Here is a 19,370-nt window from a genome sequence, read left to right on the forward strand (position 1 = left end):
ATTTAGATACACCGTTTTGTCACTTGGCTTCTACGCTCAGGTCCCAATTTACAGAATCCCAGCAACGAAGATGGCAACAGAAAAGGTAGGAAACAACCTTTTGTTCATAAGGAAATTCTAATTCAAGTCAGATTTCCGCTGATCGGTCAGATAACTCTTAAACAATTTTTTTGTTTGAAGGCAAATATTGATCACAGTTTTGTTCAAAACCAAAACGACAACAACAACAAAAAAACAACGGCCTTGTTCTTCTCAAAACGAGCACTTTGTAAGAAAACAATGATGGTTTCTAAAATATATCCTGTGTGGTCTTTTAAAAGTGAATTATCAAAAACCATTTTCCCAAAAATAAATTAGATAATTAAAAAAAGAGTCTTTTCCAGCATAGCTGGACATTAGGCTGTCCTCACTGAGCCATTTGTATTGCTGCTTTTCCCAAAATTTGGGTCATTTTTTTCAAACCATATTTCAGCCAGCTGTTGCGTGGACCCATAAGTTGAAGCTTTGGACCCCAAGCACATTTTATATTGTTTTGGATCAAGGTTAGGGTCACAAAAAACAGGGTGATGCACATGGACTACTCCAATTTCTTGGCTTCGGAAAGTTTTTAAGCCAGCTTGAATGACTTTGTTAAATAGGTCTACGTCTTCAAGGCCCCAGCCTTGGATGGAGACATCAAAGCCACCCGCTCGAAGAAGATCACCTTTGTAAATACAGGTAATACCAAAGCCATAGTTCCTCCAGAAACCTGTTTTCTGGGTGAAGGCAAAGTGATTGTCACTAGGAACTTTTCCACTATAAACAATCTTTGGATCATACTGGCTAAAAATGATGGGAAAGTATACTTGTTGACCCAAAACTGTGTTGGCTCTACACCGCTGGAGGAATTCCGTGGTAAACACTAAGTCAACATCACAGAAGAAAAGTAAAGACTCGTTCTGGAACTGAGAAGATCCGACTTCCAGAGCCAGTGCCCTCGAGAACTCCCCTGACACCGGTAAAACCTGCATGTCAGCCTTGGGGTATTTGGAGCGGTAATCTCTCATCAGCTCAATCTGCTTTGCTTTGTCAGGGTTGGAGTTGGAATTGAAAAGCAGGACAACCAGCTTGACGTTCTGGTTTGGAATGAGGCACGTCTTTTCAAAATTTCCCATGAACCTTGCAAACATGTCAAAACGTCCGGAGAGAGGAATCAGGATGTTGATCTTCTTGTCTTTGAGTTCCTTCCTCTCTGATTTTGATCTGATGAGCTGGAAGGGAACAAACATCTTCAGCGAGTTGGAGAGGAACGACAAGGATCCAGAATCCTGGTTGATTTTGCTGGCCAGCTCTTTGGCATCCATCTCTTCGTGCTCCATAAACTGGATCTTGCTGAATGTCTGTTGCAAGTACGCGTGCCTCCTGACAGGGACGGTCATCTTCTTCCCCTTATGCTTTTTGTACAGAAGCAACAAGTCAAGAACGTACTCTGCTCCGTACATGGGATTTACTCGGCGATAGCCATACTGTATTTCCTTGAAATCTATGATCCTCCCCCGGGTCTTAGCGTTGGCGTTGATCATTTCCATGACCTGCATAACAATGTCATCCAACGCTTCACGCTGAGAAGAATCCATTCCTCTCCGAGGGGGCTGCCCGTCGGCACCCGAATACAAATACTTTCCTGTAAGAAACTCCCACTCCAAGATTTCTTCCCGGTGGCGGGGCTGGAATCGCATGAAGGAGGGTGGCATCCCCAGCTGCAGGTCATCTTTGTGGATTTCTGTATTGCTGTATTTGCTCATCAGGACAATTTCCCGGTGCAGCTGTACAGTCCGGTGGCGCAGCTCTGCTATCTTGCGGCTCAACATGTAGCTGTGAAGTCTGTACTGGTACGGGGGGTTCTTATTGGGGTGCAGCGTTATAGCTCTGTGTATTTTGCTGTTCCTCAGGTCTCGGATATAACCTTTTTTGTTCTGCTCATAATTTTCATAGAACAGCTGCTGCATCTAGAAGAAGAGAGAAAGGAGAAGTTAGCGTCTCAGCAGTGCTGTCCTTGCGGAAGTTAGCCCACGCAACCCCTGCTGGGAGAAAATTCCTCCTTGCTCGCAGGGCCAGGCGGCTTTCGGAATAAGCTGTTCTTGGTTTTAGGCACAGGTTGTAGCAATACCAGCTGCTATTCAAGGAAATTAAGAGGATTATTCATTGTAAACTGGTGAAAGAAACATCTACCACGGATTTGGGATTACTACAGCCCATTCTAGAGATATCACCGTCAGCCAAACAACTGAGCAGTAAGTAGATTGTAAGCTCATTTCTTCACAACACCACAGCATCACCAGGAAAAAAAAAAAACAAACCATGAAGTGTTCAATACAAAACTCTTACTATTCGTCTGCTTCCCATGGGCTTTAATAATAATAAAAAAGGATGCCATGTATATAGTAAGCAAGTATGACGACACTTTTTCTGCCACACCCAGATGCTGCTTAGGCATTAAAAATCCAGCTTCCTGAACGTTTCAGTCAAGATACCAAACATCTTATCTCAAGTGCTGCAATGCAAAGCTACAGTTCCCCTGTCACTTTAAAACGTCCATAGAAAGTAAAATGCAGCTGAGATTCCTAGCAGTAGCTCCAGGAAGCAGGTAATACAGCATGCGTACGTATGCTAGAATAAAGGCATCCTTAAAGTGAAAACTGCTATTTCAAAACAAGAAGATAGCCAGCTAAGATTAGATTCACAAGCCTTACAGAAAGCCACAACTTGAGAAAAGCAGACAAACCAGCTTCACAATTTTCAGTAGCTCAGGCAGTACCTGATATAATGAAAGGTATGTGCAAACCAGGATGATAATGCAGAAAATAAACTGGAATAAAAAAAAAAAAACAGGAAACCTCCCCCCTCAAGGCCAAGGTTATATACCAGGCTAGACAACGGACATTTAAAAAGATCACGGACTGATTCTACGTCACGACACAAATGTCATCAACCTGCCAGAGGAGCTGACGCGACAGCTTCATTTGAGATAGGATCCAATCTACCTTACTGGCAGCAGAATTTGCTCCAGGTAATACAGTCAATAAAGCACACGTTAAAAGGCTATAAAGATTAGCAAAGAGCTAAAATGCAAAAGACGAACAGAAGAGAGAATGACTCAAATATGACGGCAATTAAACAGAGCACTAAAAGGAAAATCACCGGCACAGAAAGCCTCCTTTTAACAGACAGCGCGAGCGATGCTTCTACCGGCTGTTCAGACCCAGCAGAAGTCTTGTTTTATTAGGCCTTCAGTTGCATTTTTCCCATTGTTGTGGACAGACATTGAATCCAAGGGATAAACTTACACCTGGATTTAATTGCTGCTATCTTATCAAACCAGATGTGCGCATACTGAAACGTGAAATTCCGTGTATCTCTGTGGACAGCACAGGAGCAAGCTGCATCTACTTGCAGTGGCTCGTATGGATTTTAATCTGAACAAACATAATTCATTTGAAAGGAGAGAGGAAGGAATTTCAGCCGGACTGAGAAAGAAAGGACTTTTTTTTTCATGGGTCATCACCAATCCCCCACCCCTTCTCCTTTTCTGCTCAAGTTCACCTTCTTGCCCACTCTCCCCGCAGTGATTCCTCCCGCTTTCACGCTGTCCGTCAGCAATTCAGGCCGGAGGCTGCCTCTTAGTAGACAGATCCCATACAGCAACGCAGCCAAAGGAGAACATCTTGGTGACGGCCTCTTGGCAAGCCACAGATGAGATGCCTCTCAAGATACACATCCCTTGCAAAGTAAGGCAAGATTTAAAAGACTGCTACGGGCAGAGGTTAGTTGATCTAATCCTATGTTCAGCAGAGTTATCCAAATTGAACAAACCTCATGCTTTCCCAAGAAGCACGTTTTTCCACTCCCTCAAAGACTGTTCTTCATTTGTATCCCTATATTGTTTCCCCTACTAGTAACACTTTATTTTTTTGTCCACTTTGAACCTCGCTGCTTCTATGAAGGGCTCTAGGAGACCTCAAATCACACCCACTTACGGTCAGTCCTGTAAGCACAATTTATTACAATGGAGAGCTCACACAGCAAGAACAAGACCAGTCCAACACTGCAGGACCCACACGTATATTTTTACTGACTCCACTGATCTATCCTCTCTAACACTAAATATATACATAAGTATTAAATGCGTATGGTAACAGATTTCACTGACATTTTAACGACAATACAACTATCGGCGCAGGCTTTTCCAGGAGTATTGTGACATTAGATAAAAATTCTTAAATCATGTCATTAGGCAACTATTATTTAAAGGAAAATTGATGATAGGACTTAATTTCAAATCTTGTTTTGAATTTATAAGAAAACAAAATCAAGACCATGCAGCCTGAATGCATTTATTCCAAAATTGCCATCTAGGGCATTCTGAATTAGCTACAAGAGGAAACCATGAGAAGCAGAAAGGCTTTTAGATTACACAACGAATGTTTAATAGAATACTGATGGGTAGGAAAATGTTATGAAATTTCCCCATGGAAGTAAAGATATGAACCCCTAGCAAACGGCCCTGAATAAAATTAACAAGCGTATTTTAGAGCTCTGGCTTGCCATGCAGGAGTAACCTCTTAGCTAGGCCATTAACTTCTGAACTTTTAATACGACTTCTAGCTGCTTCCAAAAACTACCTAACTTCGAACATTGAACTGAAAAGAAAATACATCTCAGCAAGACTGGTGCTTCAACGCAAAGCAATTTACAACCGAAACATCTATTAACGGCCACCTTGCTCCAGCCAAAAAGGTGACAACCGTAACAAACCCTGCGCTCCGGCCAACCCTGCAGTGCAACTAATGAGAAGCACCACAGTAACCAGGCTTTTATATAATCCTATTTTTCAGAAGAATGCCTTGCAAGGCTGGCGCTTTCACTGTTTTTCCTATGAAGTCCCCCCCTCTCCTTACTCCAGCATCCCTCGTCTCCTCACATTCAGCAAGCTGTATCAGGCACGAGACGTGCCGGCATTTTGCAGCCCCAATGCCCCATCTAGGAACCAAGTTACACCCCACACCGGTAGGAAGCACCCGGAAGGGTATCAGAAGGGGTTAATCAATTCCCTACAGAGAGAAGAACGATTTACAAACTATTTTTGCACAGTGGCATGACGTGCTGTAAAAGAAGTCCAAGTGGCCAGAAGCCAACAGAGCAATTTAACCCTTCCTGGGCCTCGGCGCCTGCAGACACTGACCCAATGCTGCAGAAGTGCTGTGATGCCCGTGGGCTTTCCTTCACGATAAGGAGCTCAGCGTATCGGATTGCGCTTTCTCACCCACATCCACAAAATTTGAAAGGCATGAGCAGTTTCCTCCATACAGCTTGACAGCTCTACCAACATTAATTTGCTTATATCATTAAGGCAGCGCTAGTCCTCGGCATTGGGTTCGATCACTAACAAGGGCAACGCCCGACAATCGCCCATCACTGCTAACGTAGTTTCTGCCTCCTTTGGGTCCAAAGCACTCTGTTAAGTATTACTTATTAGCACACACTAACTTTCAACTCCACGCAATACTGGAAAGCCATAAGGCAGGCAAAAAATGATAATTAGCTCTTGCGTACATCATTAATAGGTGGGTGGGAGAAGACGACAGAGGCAGTAATACCTGTCATTTATTTGTTCCTCCCACATAGCAGCCATTAAACACACACGTGGAGAGCGACACAAGCCCAGAACGTGCGTTTCTCTAACAGACATTACGTGCAAACTTCCCCATGCCTGTTACCAGGCTCTCGCCAGTTGAACTCTGGCAAACTCTTCTTTTAGTGAAACAGGTTTCTCTATGATTCTTTTCAAAAAAAAAGAACCTTTCATGGATATTAATTTTGCAATGATTATATTCTAAGCATGCTTTATTCTAGCGCAGAGCACTGAGAGCATAGGGATACAAAGAAGAGCTACTCTTTATTGACCACTATTTACTCTAGACCTGTTGAAGCCTTAAAAACCCTAATGTTCCCCAAACCATTAGAGACTGAATGTTTAAACTGTGGTACAGCTGTTGTGGGCACTACTGGCTCATATCCAAAAGACCAACTGAAAGGAGAGAGTGTTATGTTCTTAGTTTTAAATGAAGAAGTCTTTTGCAGGCCAAAAAAAGTGTACCGGAGAAAATGGACTTTAAAAATAAGACTAGTTTATGCAGAAACTGGCCCACAGCCACGGATTAGTCCCCGAGGGCTTTCTCTCACAGCTCCAGATTGTACTACCACAGCCCAGAAAACACAGACCCAGAAGTCTCATGAAAAGCAATCATGGACAAGACATGTCGTACGGCAGGCTTCGAAATGCCCAAGATGTTCTTTAAATACAAAGCCAACCTAATGAAAAGCTCGAAAGATGGCTAACGTCACCTAACGTGTGAGCACCTCAGTTGGGAGGAGATGGGCATGTAGGTCCCTCTCCGCAGCTGGTGCAGAGCTGTTCTCCCCTGAGAGTAACGCAGGTGCCGGGACAGCCCTTACCCTGCCCCACAGCTCTGCTGCCAAAACTACGGAGGATGCTCACCCCCATCTCCTCCTCGCTCCTCCTTCCAGAGGCGCAGCCCAGTCGTAGCGGTGCAAAGGGGCAGTTCCCGTTGGTTGGTTGAAGCAAACTGAAAGGTTTTTTGCACCCACATCCCAAGTAACTGCATGAAGTAATTGTAGCTGCGCTAATACAGCTTTGCCACTTCGGAGTGATCAACCAAAACAGATCACTAGTGTTCTGGTTTTTTAACAGTATAGCTAAGTTGATAAAATATTCTGAATGTAGACGAAATGGAAAGAAGCAGTGGATCTTCGTTTAGTGCTGACTTGCCTATGGTGGAAGGGGAGACTGTAGTGAGCTCTCTGGATACAATTCTGTGTACTCCGCGTTCTCATTAACGATGATCTTTCTGTTTTAAATCCCAATGCTTTATGTGCGATCCCACAGCTAATCACTGACATGACTGAAGTCACTTGTGAGCAGCATTATTATGGTGGAGACAAACACAGGGAAGTAATGGATAAACATTCGTTTCCAGCGTACTTGGGCACTTGTTCATCCCTGTAACTTCCCCAGTTGCCACTACAGGAAAGGATGCAGGAAACAGCATTCGGCACAGGGAGATCAGACTTCCCTCTCAGCTGACAAGTGAAGCCCTGAGCTCTGGAGCACAATTAAGTGATGTGATTCCTCAGACTAGGATCACTTCTCACACAAATTTCATCATGCACCACTGGTTCACATTTGCTTTGTTTCACAAATTAAAGCAGAGTAAGAAAATCAGCTGGACATCCCGAACAGGCAGTACTCAAAATTTCCATAGCAGACTGCTAGAGGAGCAGAGGCAGATCCAGCTGTGATATACTGCGACCTCTGCAATAACTTGAGGCATGCTCTGAAGCAAGAAGTTTATTTTGTACAGCACAATTGCCTCTTCTTACATGATACTAAGCGAAACAGCGCCTGTCTCACTCAAGAGCCTCACAGTGCCTTCTGCACCACTCTCCTTTCCAAAGTATTCGAGAAAGGAAGCCAAGTATCTAAGGCAAATTTCAAGCACAGCAAACTCAAGGTCACTGAATTCCCAAGGAATCTGTGAATTAGGAGAGTTACTGCTGGAGTTCAACCTTTTGTTAACAATACCAAGTAGCTGTTTAATTAAACAACTGTCCTTCTCCCAACCCTTTCTTGTTTAAGCAAGTACAAGAGCTTAAGAATTACTCATTAATTTACAGTTTTTCAAACCAAGTAGACTTTAAAGTATTCCCAGCTTGGCAACAGAAAGAAGAAAACCCACAAAAATGAATGTGTCTTCAAAACTGGTGTCGTGTACTTCAACTCTGACCTTGAGCTTGACGATCTCGCTACCCAAAACCTACACGTGTGAGCAATCCATGGCATCTGAGAACTCAGATCCTCCAGCTACGAAGCAGAGGAGAACTTCTCTCCTCCTGGCCCTGCATTAAACTGAGCTTCATCCTCCTGGTCTAAACGAGGCTACAGGATCCTGGTCTCTAACTCTTAGTCATAAAGCAAGGATTCCTTCCTCAGGTCTCGCCTATTCTGGATAAGGGGGACAGGTTGAATCAGACCTGGTGTGTAAAGAAAAGTCTAGTGCAATCACGTAACACTCTCAAAAGAAGACAGTCACCCATTTAGTGAAACCTCCTTCCCCCTTGGCTGTGTCTGACACACAAACTACACAGGTGCCATTGTGCGCTCCATGAAGCCTGGAACTGCTTCTCTAGAGACACAGATTTATGTTTTTAAAGCATAAACCAGAATATGACCTGAAAGCATTTTGTACCTTAGGAGTAACCAGATAAAACAGAATGTGCCATTTTAGATTTGACTGTGCAAACCTTAGGAGAGCTGGATGCAATTGCAGGGTTTTCTTCCAAAGGATTCTGATTCAACAGAAACAAAACCAAATAAAATACCCCTAAATATTAACAAATGTTCTATGCTACAGCTAGTAAAGAAGCAGAACATCATAGGTGCTAATGACTAATTATCATTGCTGTTTCTTGAGAAAGCGTACTCGAAATTTGTTTCTAGCATAATTTCCAAATTACGAGTCCTGGTGCAAACTGTTATTCTGCACATGGCTCTCCCTTGCTCAAGTTCAGGCTCTGACCCACAGGGAAAATGATTCAGCTCTCCCTCTCCAGCAGAGAGGGACTGCCTCTGTCTCGGATCCAAACAAAACCGGGAATACAATGACTCGCTGCTGATTTGTTCATTTAAAGGCCAGACTCGGGGATGATGCCACATTACTTGCCCACCCAACACACTGCATCTCGGAATTTCTCTTCCTTGTTGTCAACTCCACACTTTTCGACTCTGCAGAACAGGCAGAGTACAAGAAAAATTTGGTTTTCATTATGAATTTCAACAGGCTCATGAAAGAGCGAGCCGCAGCCTTGGAAGTCTGTATCTGCTCTTTCTCATGCAAAGTGTTAAGACTTCAGGGGAGCAGTACATGACCCTTGGAGGGTTGTTTCTTGCAGATGATGAGCAGAAAGCTTCTGACACCCTGGCAAATATTTTTTTGGATGCTGGAAACAGTTAGAGGGATGCAGTCTCTGAGCAGAGACTACAGAAGAGAAGACCCCTTCTGGCCTGCTGTGTGATTTTCCACCATGTGTTTTCAAGAGGCAGTAATGTAATAATTTAAAAATACTTTTGTCCATGGAATTCAAAGATGCCTATTTGGGAGCTACTTTCCACATCCAGCGGTTTTGTTCGAGTTGTGAGCCATGATGGATGATGAGTCTTTTTGGACCCAAAACCCTTGGCAAGGCTACCACAAGCTGTTGCTTACAGGGGGATGGAGAAGAAACCCTCTCCTTGGAGAAACTTCAGCAGCAGCCTAGGCATCCACACATCATCTCAACATCAGTCCAACATCAACAATAAAGCCAGAGCAGCGTGGCCTCTCTGCCAGACAGGATGGGGACAGCAGTGACTTCGGAGCACACACCAGACCAGGTCTCCAGGTCTCTGCCAACACCAGATCCTGCAGGAACCCTGGGGGAAGGATCAGCCCCAGTGGATCCAGCTGCAGGATCCAGCCCCTTCAGCCTTGCCCACATCAGCAGCACAGCTTTTTTTTTTTATGCAAGACATTTCAGGAAGCCCCATCCCTCAGTAGGTACACGGTGCCCTACATGGAGGCAATGTCACAGCAACAGGTCCCGGCTGAAAGACACTACTGAAGCAGTCGCATCAGCGCAAAGCTCTAAATCTCTCTGAGCCTTCACAGGAGATTACTGTGAATTTAATTAGGCAAAGATTTGGCCTCACAATAGCTACTGCTGCAGTTCTTCCCAGGGTGTATTTTAAAAAACAGACTCATTTTCAAGACTTTTGGCACTGCCAGCTTAAGCAGCACCATTTTAGACGAGGAGGGACACAGCTCCCTTTTTCATGGCAACAGGCCACGCTTTCCGTTTCTGATCCCTCACGAAAACTTGTGGCAGGAATACATCTTTTGGAAAGGGGCAAGAGGGGAGCTGGGAATGCTGAATAAAATCCCCAAGCCAAGGCCAACTGCTGAACTGCCTGTGTCAAAGCTGCAGCCCTTCAAACCTGCAGTGCCAGTAACAGCCTCGAAGTGACAGAGCATCTTTCATAACTGCATTTAGAAATCTGTCTGCTGTATGCTTTCCTAATAACCGATGGTAAAACCATTTCTCTGCCAGCAGCATCAGTATCGGCTAATCAAAACTGACAGAAAACTGGGAATATATCAGATTTCGGATTGCTAGGAACTCTCCTCCCAGCTGCCACAACAGCCGCTTCTATGGGTGCTGCCGAGCTGTGTCTCTGCCAGGCGAGCAGCTAGAAGAAGGGACGTTGTTCGGGACACTCTTGAAACCTTAGCCTCTTCCAAATCAGTGGTGTCCTGTCCCTAGGAGGTGACAGCTGGACACCACCTCATGCTGGCAGGCATGTCTTAAATACAGAGCAAGCCAACATTTAAATAAACTCTGAGAGCGGGCTCGTTCCATCCACTTGGCCTCGCTGGATCCACGTGGACACGCTGGATCAATGATTGGTTCCGCTCGCATCTCATCGGTGTCGCCTGGTTTGCAACAGCACAAAGGACAAGGTGACGGCCGAATCGCTGTTGTGTTAACCAGATGCCACAACCATCTCTCCTCCAGGCTTGGATTTTAACGAGTGCTCCAACTCGGTGCTCACTAACTGCTTTTTCCAGGGTCATCCAATACTTAAGGTGATTTAATACCCACAGCCCTTTAGGAAAAAGAGCATGCAGCAGCTCTGAGCTTGCAGGTGATGGGGTGCTCCATGGGAATTCAGCTGACTTCTTTCAGGTGAAAAGCACCCCCATCTGACAGCCAGCCCTCTTCAGCACCATTTGAGGGCCTCTGGTCATCCCACGTGTCCTCGCTACCCCTCTAGCTCAGCAAGCTTAGGAAGAGCTACTGTGGCTGAGCACAAGGCACCAGGGCCTGTCATTAACTATGTATCAGCCCTCCAAAAGCAGAAAGCCTCCCAGCAAGGACCACCATGTCCCTCCACTCACCACAGCAAGGCTGCCCACCTTTGCTGCCTGCTGCTGACGGCTGGCCTGCTCCCAACGGGAGGGGAGTCGGAGGCATGAGGCAGCACTGGGTTTTCTGCCAGGGGCCGGTGTCAGCAGGATGCCCCTCAAGGCATCCAGCAACGGAGTGGGAACTCAGTCCATAATCCTCTGGCTGCTTCTCCTAAATTAATCCGGATTTAAAAGAACATCTCCTTTTATTCCCATTGGTGGAAAATAAAAACAGCTATGGAGTTCCTTACAAAGTCCCACAGAACCAGCGCTCAATACACATGTAACGTTTGTGACACAGACGGGTGGTTTCACTGCTCCTCTTTCACCAGCCTGTGAGCTCAGGTCGGTTCTTCATCTTCAGTCTGGTTTTTCAGCCAGAGCCACCATTTCTGGAGCTGGTTTGATGATCATCTACAAGGGCCTGGACTCAATCACCAGCTTCTTTCACACAGGGAGCAGCGCAGGATGACAGCTTCCAGGGTTCACTAAAGCTGCACAGCATTGTTCTGAAGTGTGCGGTTTAAACGCGTGCACTTTTTTTTTTTTGCCAAAAGAATTGTTTAATAATTGCTCAGAGGAGGGGAGGGAAATAAAGCCACAAACCCTTGTTTTATGTGGAGAAGCCACATGTTTCAGTCAGCCCATAGGATCCTTCAGTTGAGCCCTGGCCCTGGGATAACGCAGCTTTAGAAGGCTGCGATGGTAAAGAGCATCGTGCGGTAACGCCGCTGCTGCCGACAGAATTTCCACAGTGAGATGCCATGATTGCGAAAGTGTTTTTCTTGCACTCGTAAAGTGCAAGACATAAAGCCTGCCCACTACTCTGTGCTGAGTTTAAAAGCAAAATCTGCCCTTTGTCTCATCACTGGAAAACATATGTATACCGTCCAGCATAGATGTGGCACTGCCAAAACCATACAGTGACAAGGTCTCCGCCTCAATGAGTTCTGCCATCTAAAATACGTGCAATACACAGTAGTTTGGTTATAAAAGATACAGCTCCTTGATCAACGGGGGGATCAGCAGAGGAAGTTTGCCCATTCAGAGGGCTGATGATCTCTCAGGAATTAGACTTTCATGCCCTGTATGTCAAAAGCCTCATAAGTTTTGCATTAACAGCTTTAACTACAAAGGTCACCTATTTTTATTACTTGCTTCGCTGAAGCACAAGGAATAATATATTTAAAATAAGGCATGTTTTAGGAGAAAGTAGTGCTTTGCTAACGCAAACTAGAACCTCATTTGGATAGGGCTTGCAGGGTGGGTGCAGATTCAACACCCTGGAAGGGAGAGAACAGTGGTGAAAGACGGGAAAGGCAGTGAAAGAAGGGAAAAGCACGGCTGCACATGCACAGGTTTGGGACCAGCCCCTTCCTCTGCAGTTTCATGTATGCTCTGAACTGGAAGAAAGGCAACATCTTTCTACGTAGCCACAGCTTTTATCGTCCTCCTGTCAGTGGAACAACTTTCTCATTATTAAAACGAGCTGTCAGGCAGACTGGCATTTCCCTCCTCGCCGTGTCCAAGTTAGCCCGTTCGTTCAAATATGGTTAAAGATTTCACATAGTGCTGCTGGCTAACTGTATATGGTCTGAGGTTTTCTGGAAGTTTGCTGTCTGGCACAGTTTGGAAAAGTAACAAGCAGTGTTACTCTGCAGCACTCTGTAACCAAGTGCCTCTTGCATTACACACGGTCTGTCAAACCACGGGGCTCACCTCTGAGTGGGTGTGTTTAAGCTTCGCTGATGTACGCCATCCATCATCTAGCTTTGACAAAAAGAATATTTAACTGTTGCTTTTGTCATGCCCTAAATTAAAGCAGGAGATGTGAATACAGATACATGCAGTTATGCTGAATGTAAATGCATTAGCCACCACTAGAAATGGAAAAATAACTTAAACTTGCCTCAAATATTCCCAAGGTTGGTGAAGGATGGGCTATTCACACAACACACTGAACTCTCTTTTGAACATTAGCCACACACACGAAGTCCTTCGTGGGGTTTTCTTTGTTCCTCTGCTTCCAACCTGGAGGACACTTCGTTCTGCTGGTTGCAACCAAGCTGCTGCAGGTGTAGTTTCGGGAGAGCGGACCTGAGTCCAAAACTTGTGCCCATTACCTGTAGCTATCGCTGCTTTGTCCCTCCATCCCTCCATCAGCCAGCCTGCAAGTCTCCGCTTGCACCCAGCTAGTGTTTTCTTTCCCTCTCCCTTGAACACTGCAGCCCTTCTAGACTTGGAAACCAGGCAGCCTGGAGGAATGTTAACATTTTCATTAGTGACTTTCCCTTAGCCCATGAATACTTTTCGCTCATCTGCGAGACAGGGGCAATGGGAGGAGCAGAGAAACCTGGAGATGCTCTGGGTGGGTCTGCCTGCTGGGTCGAAGTCCCATTGCTTCAGGAAACCTTGTGGATGCTCAACGCTGCTGAGCACAATGGAGAAAGGAAGGGAGGGAGGGAAAGCCATTGCTGAGAAAGCAGAAGCAGCTTTAGCCAACAGATGGAGAAGGCTGGTGGAGTTAGCAGCTTCGTTCACCAGACAGCGATGCCTTGTCTTCTTATGACCCATTTTTAGCTGTTGATCAAGGACATTTCAGGGATTTGACTCATGAATAGCAAATGACTTGCGCTGGGTTTGCCAAAAAGCCTTCTCCTTTCTGCAGGAAGGCAGGGCTGCTTTGAAGTAGCTCCTGAACCAAGACAATTTACAGCCTGACAGCTTAAAGCTGCATTGAAATGGGTACTCGTTTCCTCAGGGTGTTATAAATCGCCGCGGTTCAGACGCAGGCGGGCCACTGGCCCGGGAGGGCAGGGTGCATGGATGAGGACTGTGTTCTTCTGCTGTCCCACGAAGGCACGTCCACGAGGGAGCCAGAGCCCTTCAATGGGGCTTTCAGAGGGACACACAGGACTACTTTCTGCTGCATTTGCCTTAGTACTCTTCTGAGATACACTTGTATCATCTGAACTGCAGGTTGTTCCCGAGTTCAGTGTGGTTTGGAGCTGGAGCTAATAAGGGCTCTGACGTGAACCCAATGAGCAAATAGGTGCGCTCCCAACTCATAGCCAACAGCAGGCTTCAAAACCGCTACTCAGAGCAAGTTTATGCAAACAGGCTCAGCTGGCGGCAGAGGGACATGTTCCCCATTGCTGACTCAGCCCTGGGGGTAACACCTTGTGTCAGAAAGCAAAGTGGGCACTGACACGCTATTTGCATCTTAAAATAGCAGTACCATTCAACACAGCTCATCTGGCAGGGCCTGGAGGCACCCAGAGAGCTCAGGGTGGGAGGAAGGCTCTTACTCCGCTCAAGGACATCTGTCAAGGACATACCCTATAGCAACAACCTGATTTGGGAGGCCAAATGCAGCATTATCAGTATTTTTCTCTAAAGCCTTCAAAAAAACCTATGCACGTATCCCAGGATTCTCACCCCTCATTTCGTGGCTGTTTTGCCCATCGCTTTTTTTTTAAATCAAAGAGTCAGGGTGTCAGCGTGCAGTGTGCTGGACCACGCTTTTCATCAAGCTGTTCCTCTGCTGCCTTTGCCTCATCTTGCTGTGAACGACAAAGTCAAATACAATCCATCCACCCAAAACAGATGTTAGGAACCTGTCTCTCTTTCTTCAGCTGTCCTCTGAGGTCTGGCCTCCTGTCAAACGCCTGAGGGGATCGTTTTCTTTTTTATTTTTAAGGCAGTGATAATATGTTCAAAGGTTTTTTTCTCTTTGGAGAAGGCAAATCTACACCTGGTCCAGAAGTGCTTCAATACACACCAGCGAATAACAACCTTCTGTCTCTGAGGGAAGTTCAACTTCTTGACTTGCAAAATAGTTGTTTCCTACCTTCACAGAAATTTTAACAGTCAATTCAGTAGTGCCACAGGAACACAGGTGACAAATAGAGCCCATTCTATTCCGTGTGCCATCTTTTTATTCAGCAAACTGTCAAAAGAGAACTTTAATTTTCCCCTCTGGAATGACATTTGTTTCTACAGGTCTTTAAGCCAGAAGAATACAGAGGTGATCTCCTGAGCATTTTGTTCTCCACGGAAACTGTGCACCGTTATGATATTTCCCACAGATAAAAAAAGAGAGGAGCAAAGGATGGGCAAAGATGGAGGGAGAGTAGAAGGGAGAAGGCACAATGGCAGACCAGAAGAAGCAAGCTTACAGCACCACTGGGTCATCTTACAGTACTTTTTAAGCAAGATGCTGCTTTCGGGTACTTTATGTCCTAAAAAAACCCCAAAACATAACAGCAGTCTGTGTTGCGCAAAGATGAAAGATGGAAAGCATTATGCTAACCTTAAAATATAGCTTGGGGGCCTGGTGCATCACAGACTGTTTAGTATTAGCATTATCCAGAAAAAGCACTGAAAAATGCATTGCAGGATATTGAAGAAATCTATATCCGGATATTAAAACTAGTATTCAGTAAACTGCTAGGAGTGACTATCACAATATGGTCAGACCTCAAGCTTAATGAAGCCTAGGAAATAAAGCACCATGACTAATTTGAAGCACATTAAAAGAAATCACATACAAACTCCACTAAATCCATCAACTCAGAAAGGATACTTCTTCGCCTTACTTAGGACGGGTGAGGAGACAGACACGTATGATGTGTCGCTCATTGCATTACGTTGATTTTCAACAAAAGTACTGCCTGTTCGTGAGGTCTGGGATTTCACACTCAAAGGATTTCTAAGAAAAAGGTTTTACGGCTGGAACCAAAACAAAGTGGCCCGAACCTGAAGATCTGGCACACTCAGCACCTGCCTGCTGCTGCCTTCCCATTATGCAAAGCACTGTCCTCTTTGGAAGCAAGGACGAGTGTTCAGGTTTTGTGACCCACTAGCGGAGTAACAGCATCATCTCAGCAGATGTAGCATGTTATTTGCAAGGAGTCAAGAAGTAGGTCAAAGCAAGTCTTCCTGGTTGTGAAAGCCTGTCTTCCTGGGCTCCTTGTAGGTTGTTTTTTTCCCTGTGGTTTAGTCCTCCTGTCCACTTTGAATGGAAAAGAAACCACCCGACTCATTAAATTTCAGCTCCTCCATTTTGTCAAAGGGCTAAAATACATTGGGAAAGCAAAACAACCCCACAACATCAAAAATCAACTCTATCCAAAACAACCTCCTCATCTTCATCCTTCAGACAACTCCCACTCAGTACTGAGACCGGAAACTCTCCTGAAAAGACATTTACCCGAGCTGGTCTGCTCTGCTCTGCTTTTGCTTTATGTTCCAAAGGAGAGCAAGTAGACAGGCATCAGACCATCCACGGGCATGAGAAAGTGTGTAGTAACAATAGCTGATGACTTGCTCAGGGTGGCACTTGGAGCTTTATGAGCTGCAGGGGATCATACAGCAGTTCTGCACAGATACCATGTTAGATAGGAAGTTGTGCGATAAATGCCAGCCTGGAAATTTCCTTACAGGAAAAGAGATATACTGAAGACTTGAAAAAAGCAGAAGACGGCCAGGGATTGTAATTTATTAGAGTAGTTGGGACTACTGCTAATAATTTGTGCCCTTAGTACCGCAAAATGCCAGAAAGAGTGAACCATGTGAACTCACCAAGACGCAGGTTTGTAAGAGATGCACCAATTCATGTTACTGTTGAATGACGTCAAATCCAAATGTCAAATCCACTCCACTGGTGAGTTAGCCAGTTCTATATTAGGTTTCTTTCTTCACTTGCAAGTTACAGAAACCATTACCCTGACACAATGGCTAGGGTTTTAATAGCATGAATCTTTTGGTCATAACCATGAAGAAAAAAAAATAAAATAAATCTGTAAGCCTCAGCAGCAAAGCAAACAAAAGAATGTAATCTTGATTCTCTTGCCCACTAAATAATTATGCTTACATCATGCTACAATAAAAGTCTAGGTTGTGCTTTCTGTTACTAAAACTACAAGGAAGAGATCAAACTGTCCATATATATGGAATTATAAAACCAAGCCGTATATAACCCAGACCAAAGTATGTAATCAGGACATAACAAATGGAGTTTAATACTCAGAGGAAACCACAGCTCTGGAAGACATTTAAAGGAATATTTCCATTTTCCTACGTACTATATCAGGTTCTTGGCCAGACATTTTTGATTGCACTGTACTAAAAATATAGTCCTCGTTTCAGAAGACAAAAATTTTAGAAGCATGACGAAATGTGAAAGGTAATTGCAATGCACTGCTGAGCTATTTTATTACATTATCTAACATCTTTAAAGAGCAGATTAGCTCACAGTGCAAACATTCTGGTTTCCCTGTTGTTTAAGCCCTGGCATCGACACAAGCAGCAGAAACAACGGTGCCCGAAGACAGGTGAGTGGTGCTAGCAAGCTTCTGGAGCAGGTTTCCTCGGCAGAAGGGGCAATGCTTTCCATCCAAGAACTACGTGGAAGAGCTACAATCCCTTTGCAAATGCAGTCCGGGAAGATGGCTGGGAGAGGTGTGAGATCACTTGCCAAGCCCTCTTTAGCAAAAATGAAATAGCCAGAGAGTTATCAGCATCGCATGGGTCTCACTGCAGACATGAAACAGGGAGGAGCTGATAAAAAAAAAGCTGTTGGAGGGCCTCCAGGAGCCCACAGCCCTGCAAAGCACACTCGCTGGTGGTCGGAACTGCCCCCACCGTTACCATCCTTCATATAATCCTAACTTCTCATCTTCCCAGAAAGAGAGGGCACAATATTCATGTGATAATGCCTTAAGAACTAAGGTTGCCCAAAATTAGAGATATTCAACTCTTAAGAAAAGGTAAAAAGCAGCATTAGAAACAGCAACTGTGGATATAACAGAAAGCATTCTCTACACCTGCAACAAATAACATACTTCAGTGGATGAGATTTGCACTACAAAGATCCCTGTTTACCTAGGAAATCCCTATTTACAATGGCTGCAGTTACGTTTTCCTTCTGCTCTCTTTGCCCTCCCACCTGCTACAAGAAGAAGCGGTGGGAGCCCTCCTGCAGCCGCTCTGTTATTCACAGCTACTTTCCCTTCCTCTTCACTCTCTGGCTGGTTAGTCCAAGAAACGAATCTAGTTATCGGACAAAAAGCAGGGAAACAGGCATTAGTCTCTGTTCGTTAAGGAAAAGAATAATCACTACACAAATTTCTGTTTCTTTTGTGGAGCCAGGCTCATAAATTAAATAACTGCTCCCCTCCTTAAGCACAGGGTAAACCTCAAGGGAACCTGCATGCAGGCAGATCCAGCATGGCATGGCATGCAGGGAATAAGCAAACAGCTCTCAAGAAAGGAAAATGGAGGAGAAACATCAACGTCTTTAGTTAAAAGTACACAGTAGCTATATGTAGCTACCCTCTAATATATGACATTGCAGTTTATTGCTCTATAAAAAGCCAGTTTTAATCCTGAAGGCTGTCTTCAAGCAGCAATTTAAATGTAGGGTTTCAAATGTGATATTACAAAACTGAAGACTCATTTCAGACAACATTCAATGAATTGTATTTTGAATGTTATTTTTCTAAAATTGTACAGTCTGCCATAAAAACTAGTCAGAGAAACTGCATCCAGAATATGAGGTGTCAATGGCCAAGCATATCCTCATTAGAGGGTGGCCAAGTTATATTTATTTGAAGTGTTATGCACTATGAATTAAACATTTATTTTGTATCACCCAGTAAAATATCTGAACCTCATCTTGGCAGCTGTGCACATTCTACCCTGACTGCATCGACGACTGACTGTACTTCCTTTGACTTTCATACAGTCTCTCTTCTCGTTTTAAGAGAAACACCTAAAAATCAAGAATGCCAAAACTACAAACATTCGTGTATCAGCCCACAGTATGCAAAAGGAGGACGAAAGCAGATCACCCCTCAAGACATCATCTTTATTAAGGTCGCAGATGGAATTACAGCGTGATAATTAAAGTCTTTGAAGACTTGGCAACCTCGTCCTGTAAGAGTGACTCTTCTAGAAGATCTGGGGACACAGACTTTCTGCTCCTCAATCGGTGGCTTAAACAGCGACCGTATTAAACATAATCTTGGAGATCTGACCATCGGTTTCTCTTCCCCCTAAGAGAGAAGGAGCCTCACAGGTTTTGGCCAGATACCTCCCACAGATCCTCCTGCCCAAGGTGGCTAAAGCTAGAGATGACAGCCCGCAAGAAACTCATGTCAGCCTGCTATTAATATTTACCCAGTCTGAAAAGTGTTTTGGCATGGTTTTAACGGAATTGCAAGATTTATTCCATTTCAAATGCTCTTTGGACTATAAAGCAGAGCAGTGCTGCTGTGTGTCAGCGTTTTGCTGAATCAGCAGTAGAAA

The 19,370-nt window shown here is 44.7% G+C and overlaps 1 protein-coding gene across 1 annotated transcript in view; it reads right to left on the reverse strand.

Moving 5' to 3' along the window:
* Positions 1-286: 286 nt before the first annotated feature.
* Positions 287-19,370, reverse strand: part of CHSY1 (chondroitin sulfate synthase 1) — a gene marked incomplete at its 5' end in the record, with an annotated part of 67,336 nt that continues 48,252 nt past the window's right edge. Inside the window, one exon of the mRNA XM_009699106.1 lies at positions 287-1,988. Within this exon, the coding sequence (XP_009697408.1) occupies positions 396-1,988 (1,593 nt within the window). The remainder of the gene's footprint in view (positions 1,989-19,370) is intronic.

The sequence above is a fragment of the Cariama cristata genome, unplaced genomic scaffold (assembly GCF_000690535.1).
Source record: "Cariama cristata isolate BGI_N322 unplaced genomic scaffold, ASM69053v1 scaffold15244, whole genome shotgun sequence".
Lineage (NCBI taxonomy): Eukaryota > Metazoa > Chordata > Aves > Cariamiformes > Cariamidae > Cariama > Cariama cristata.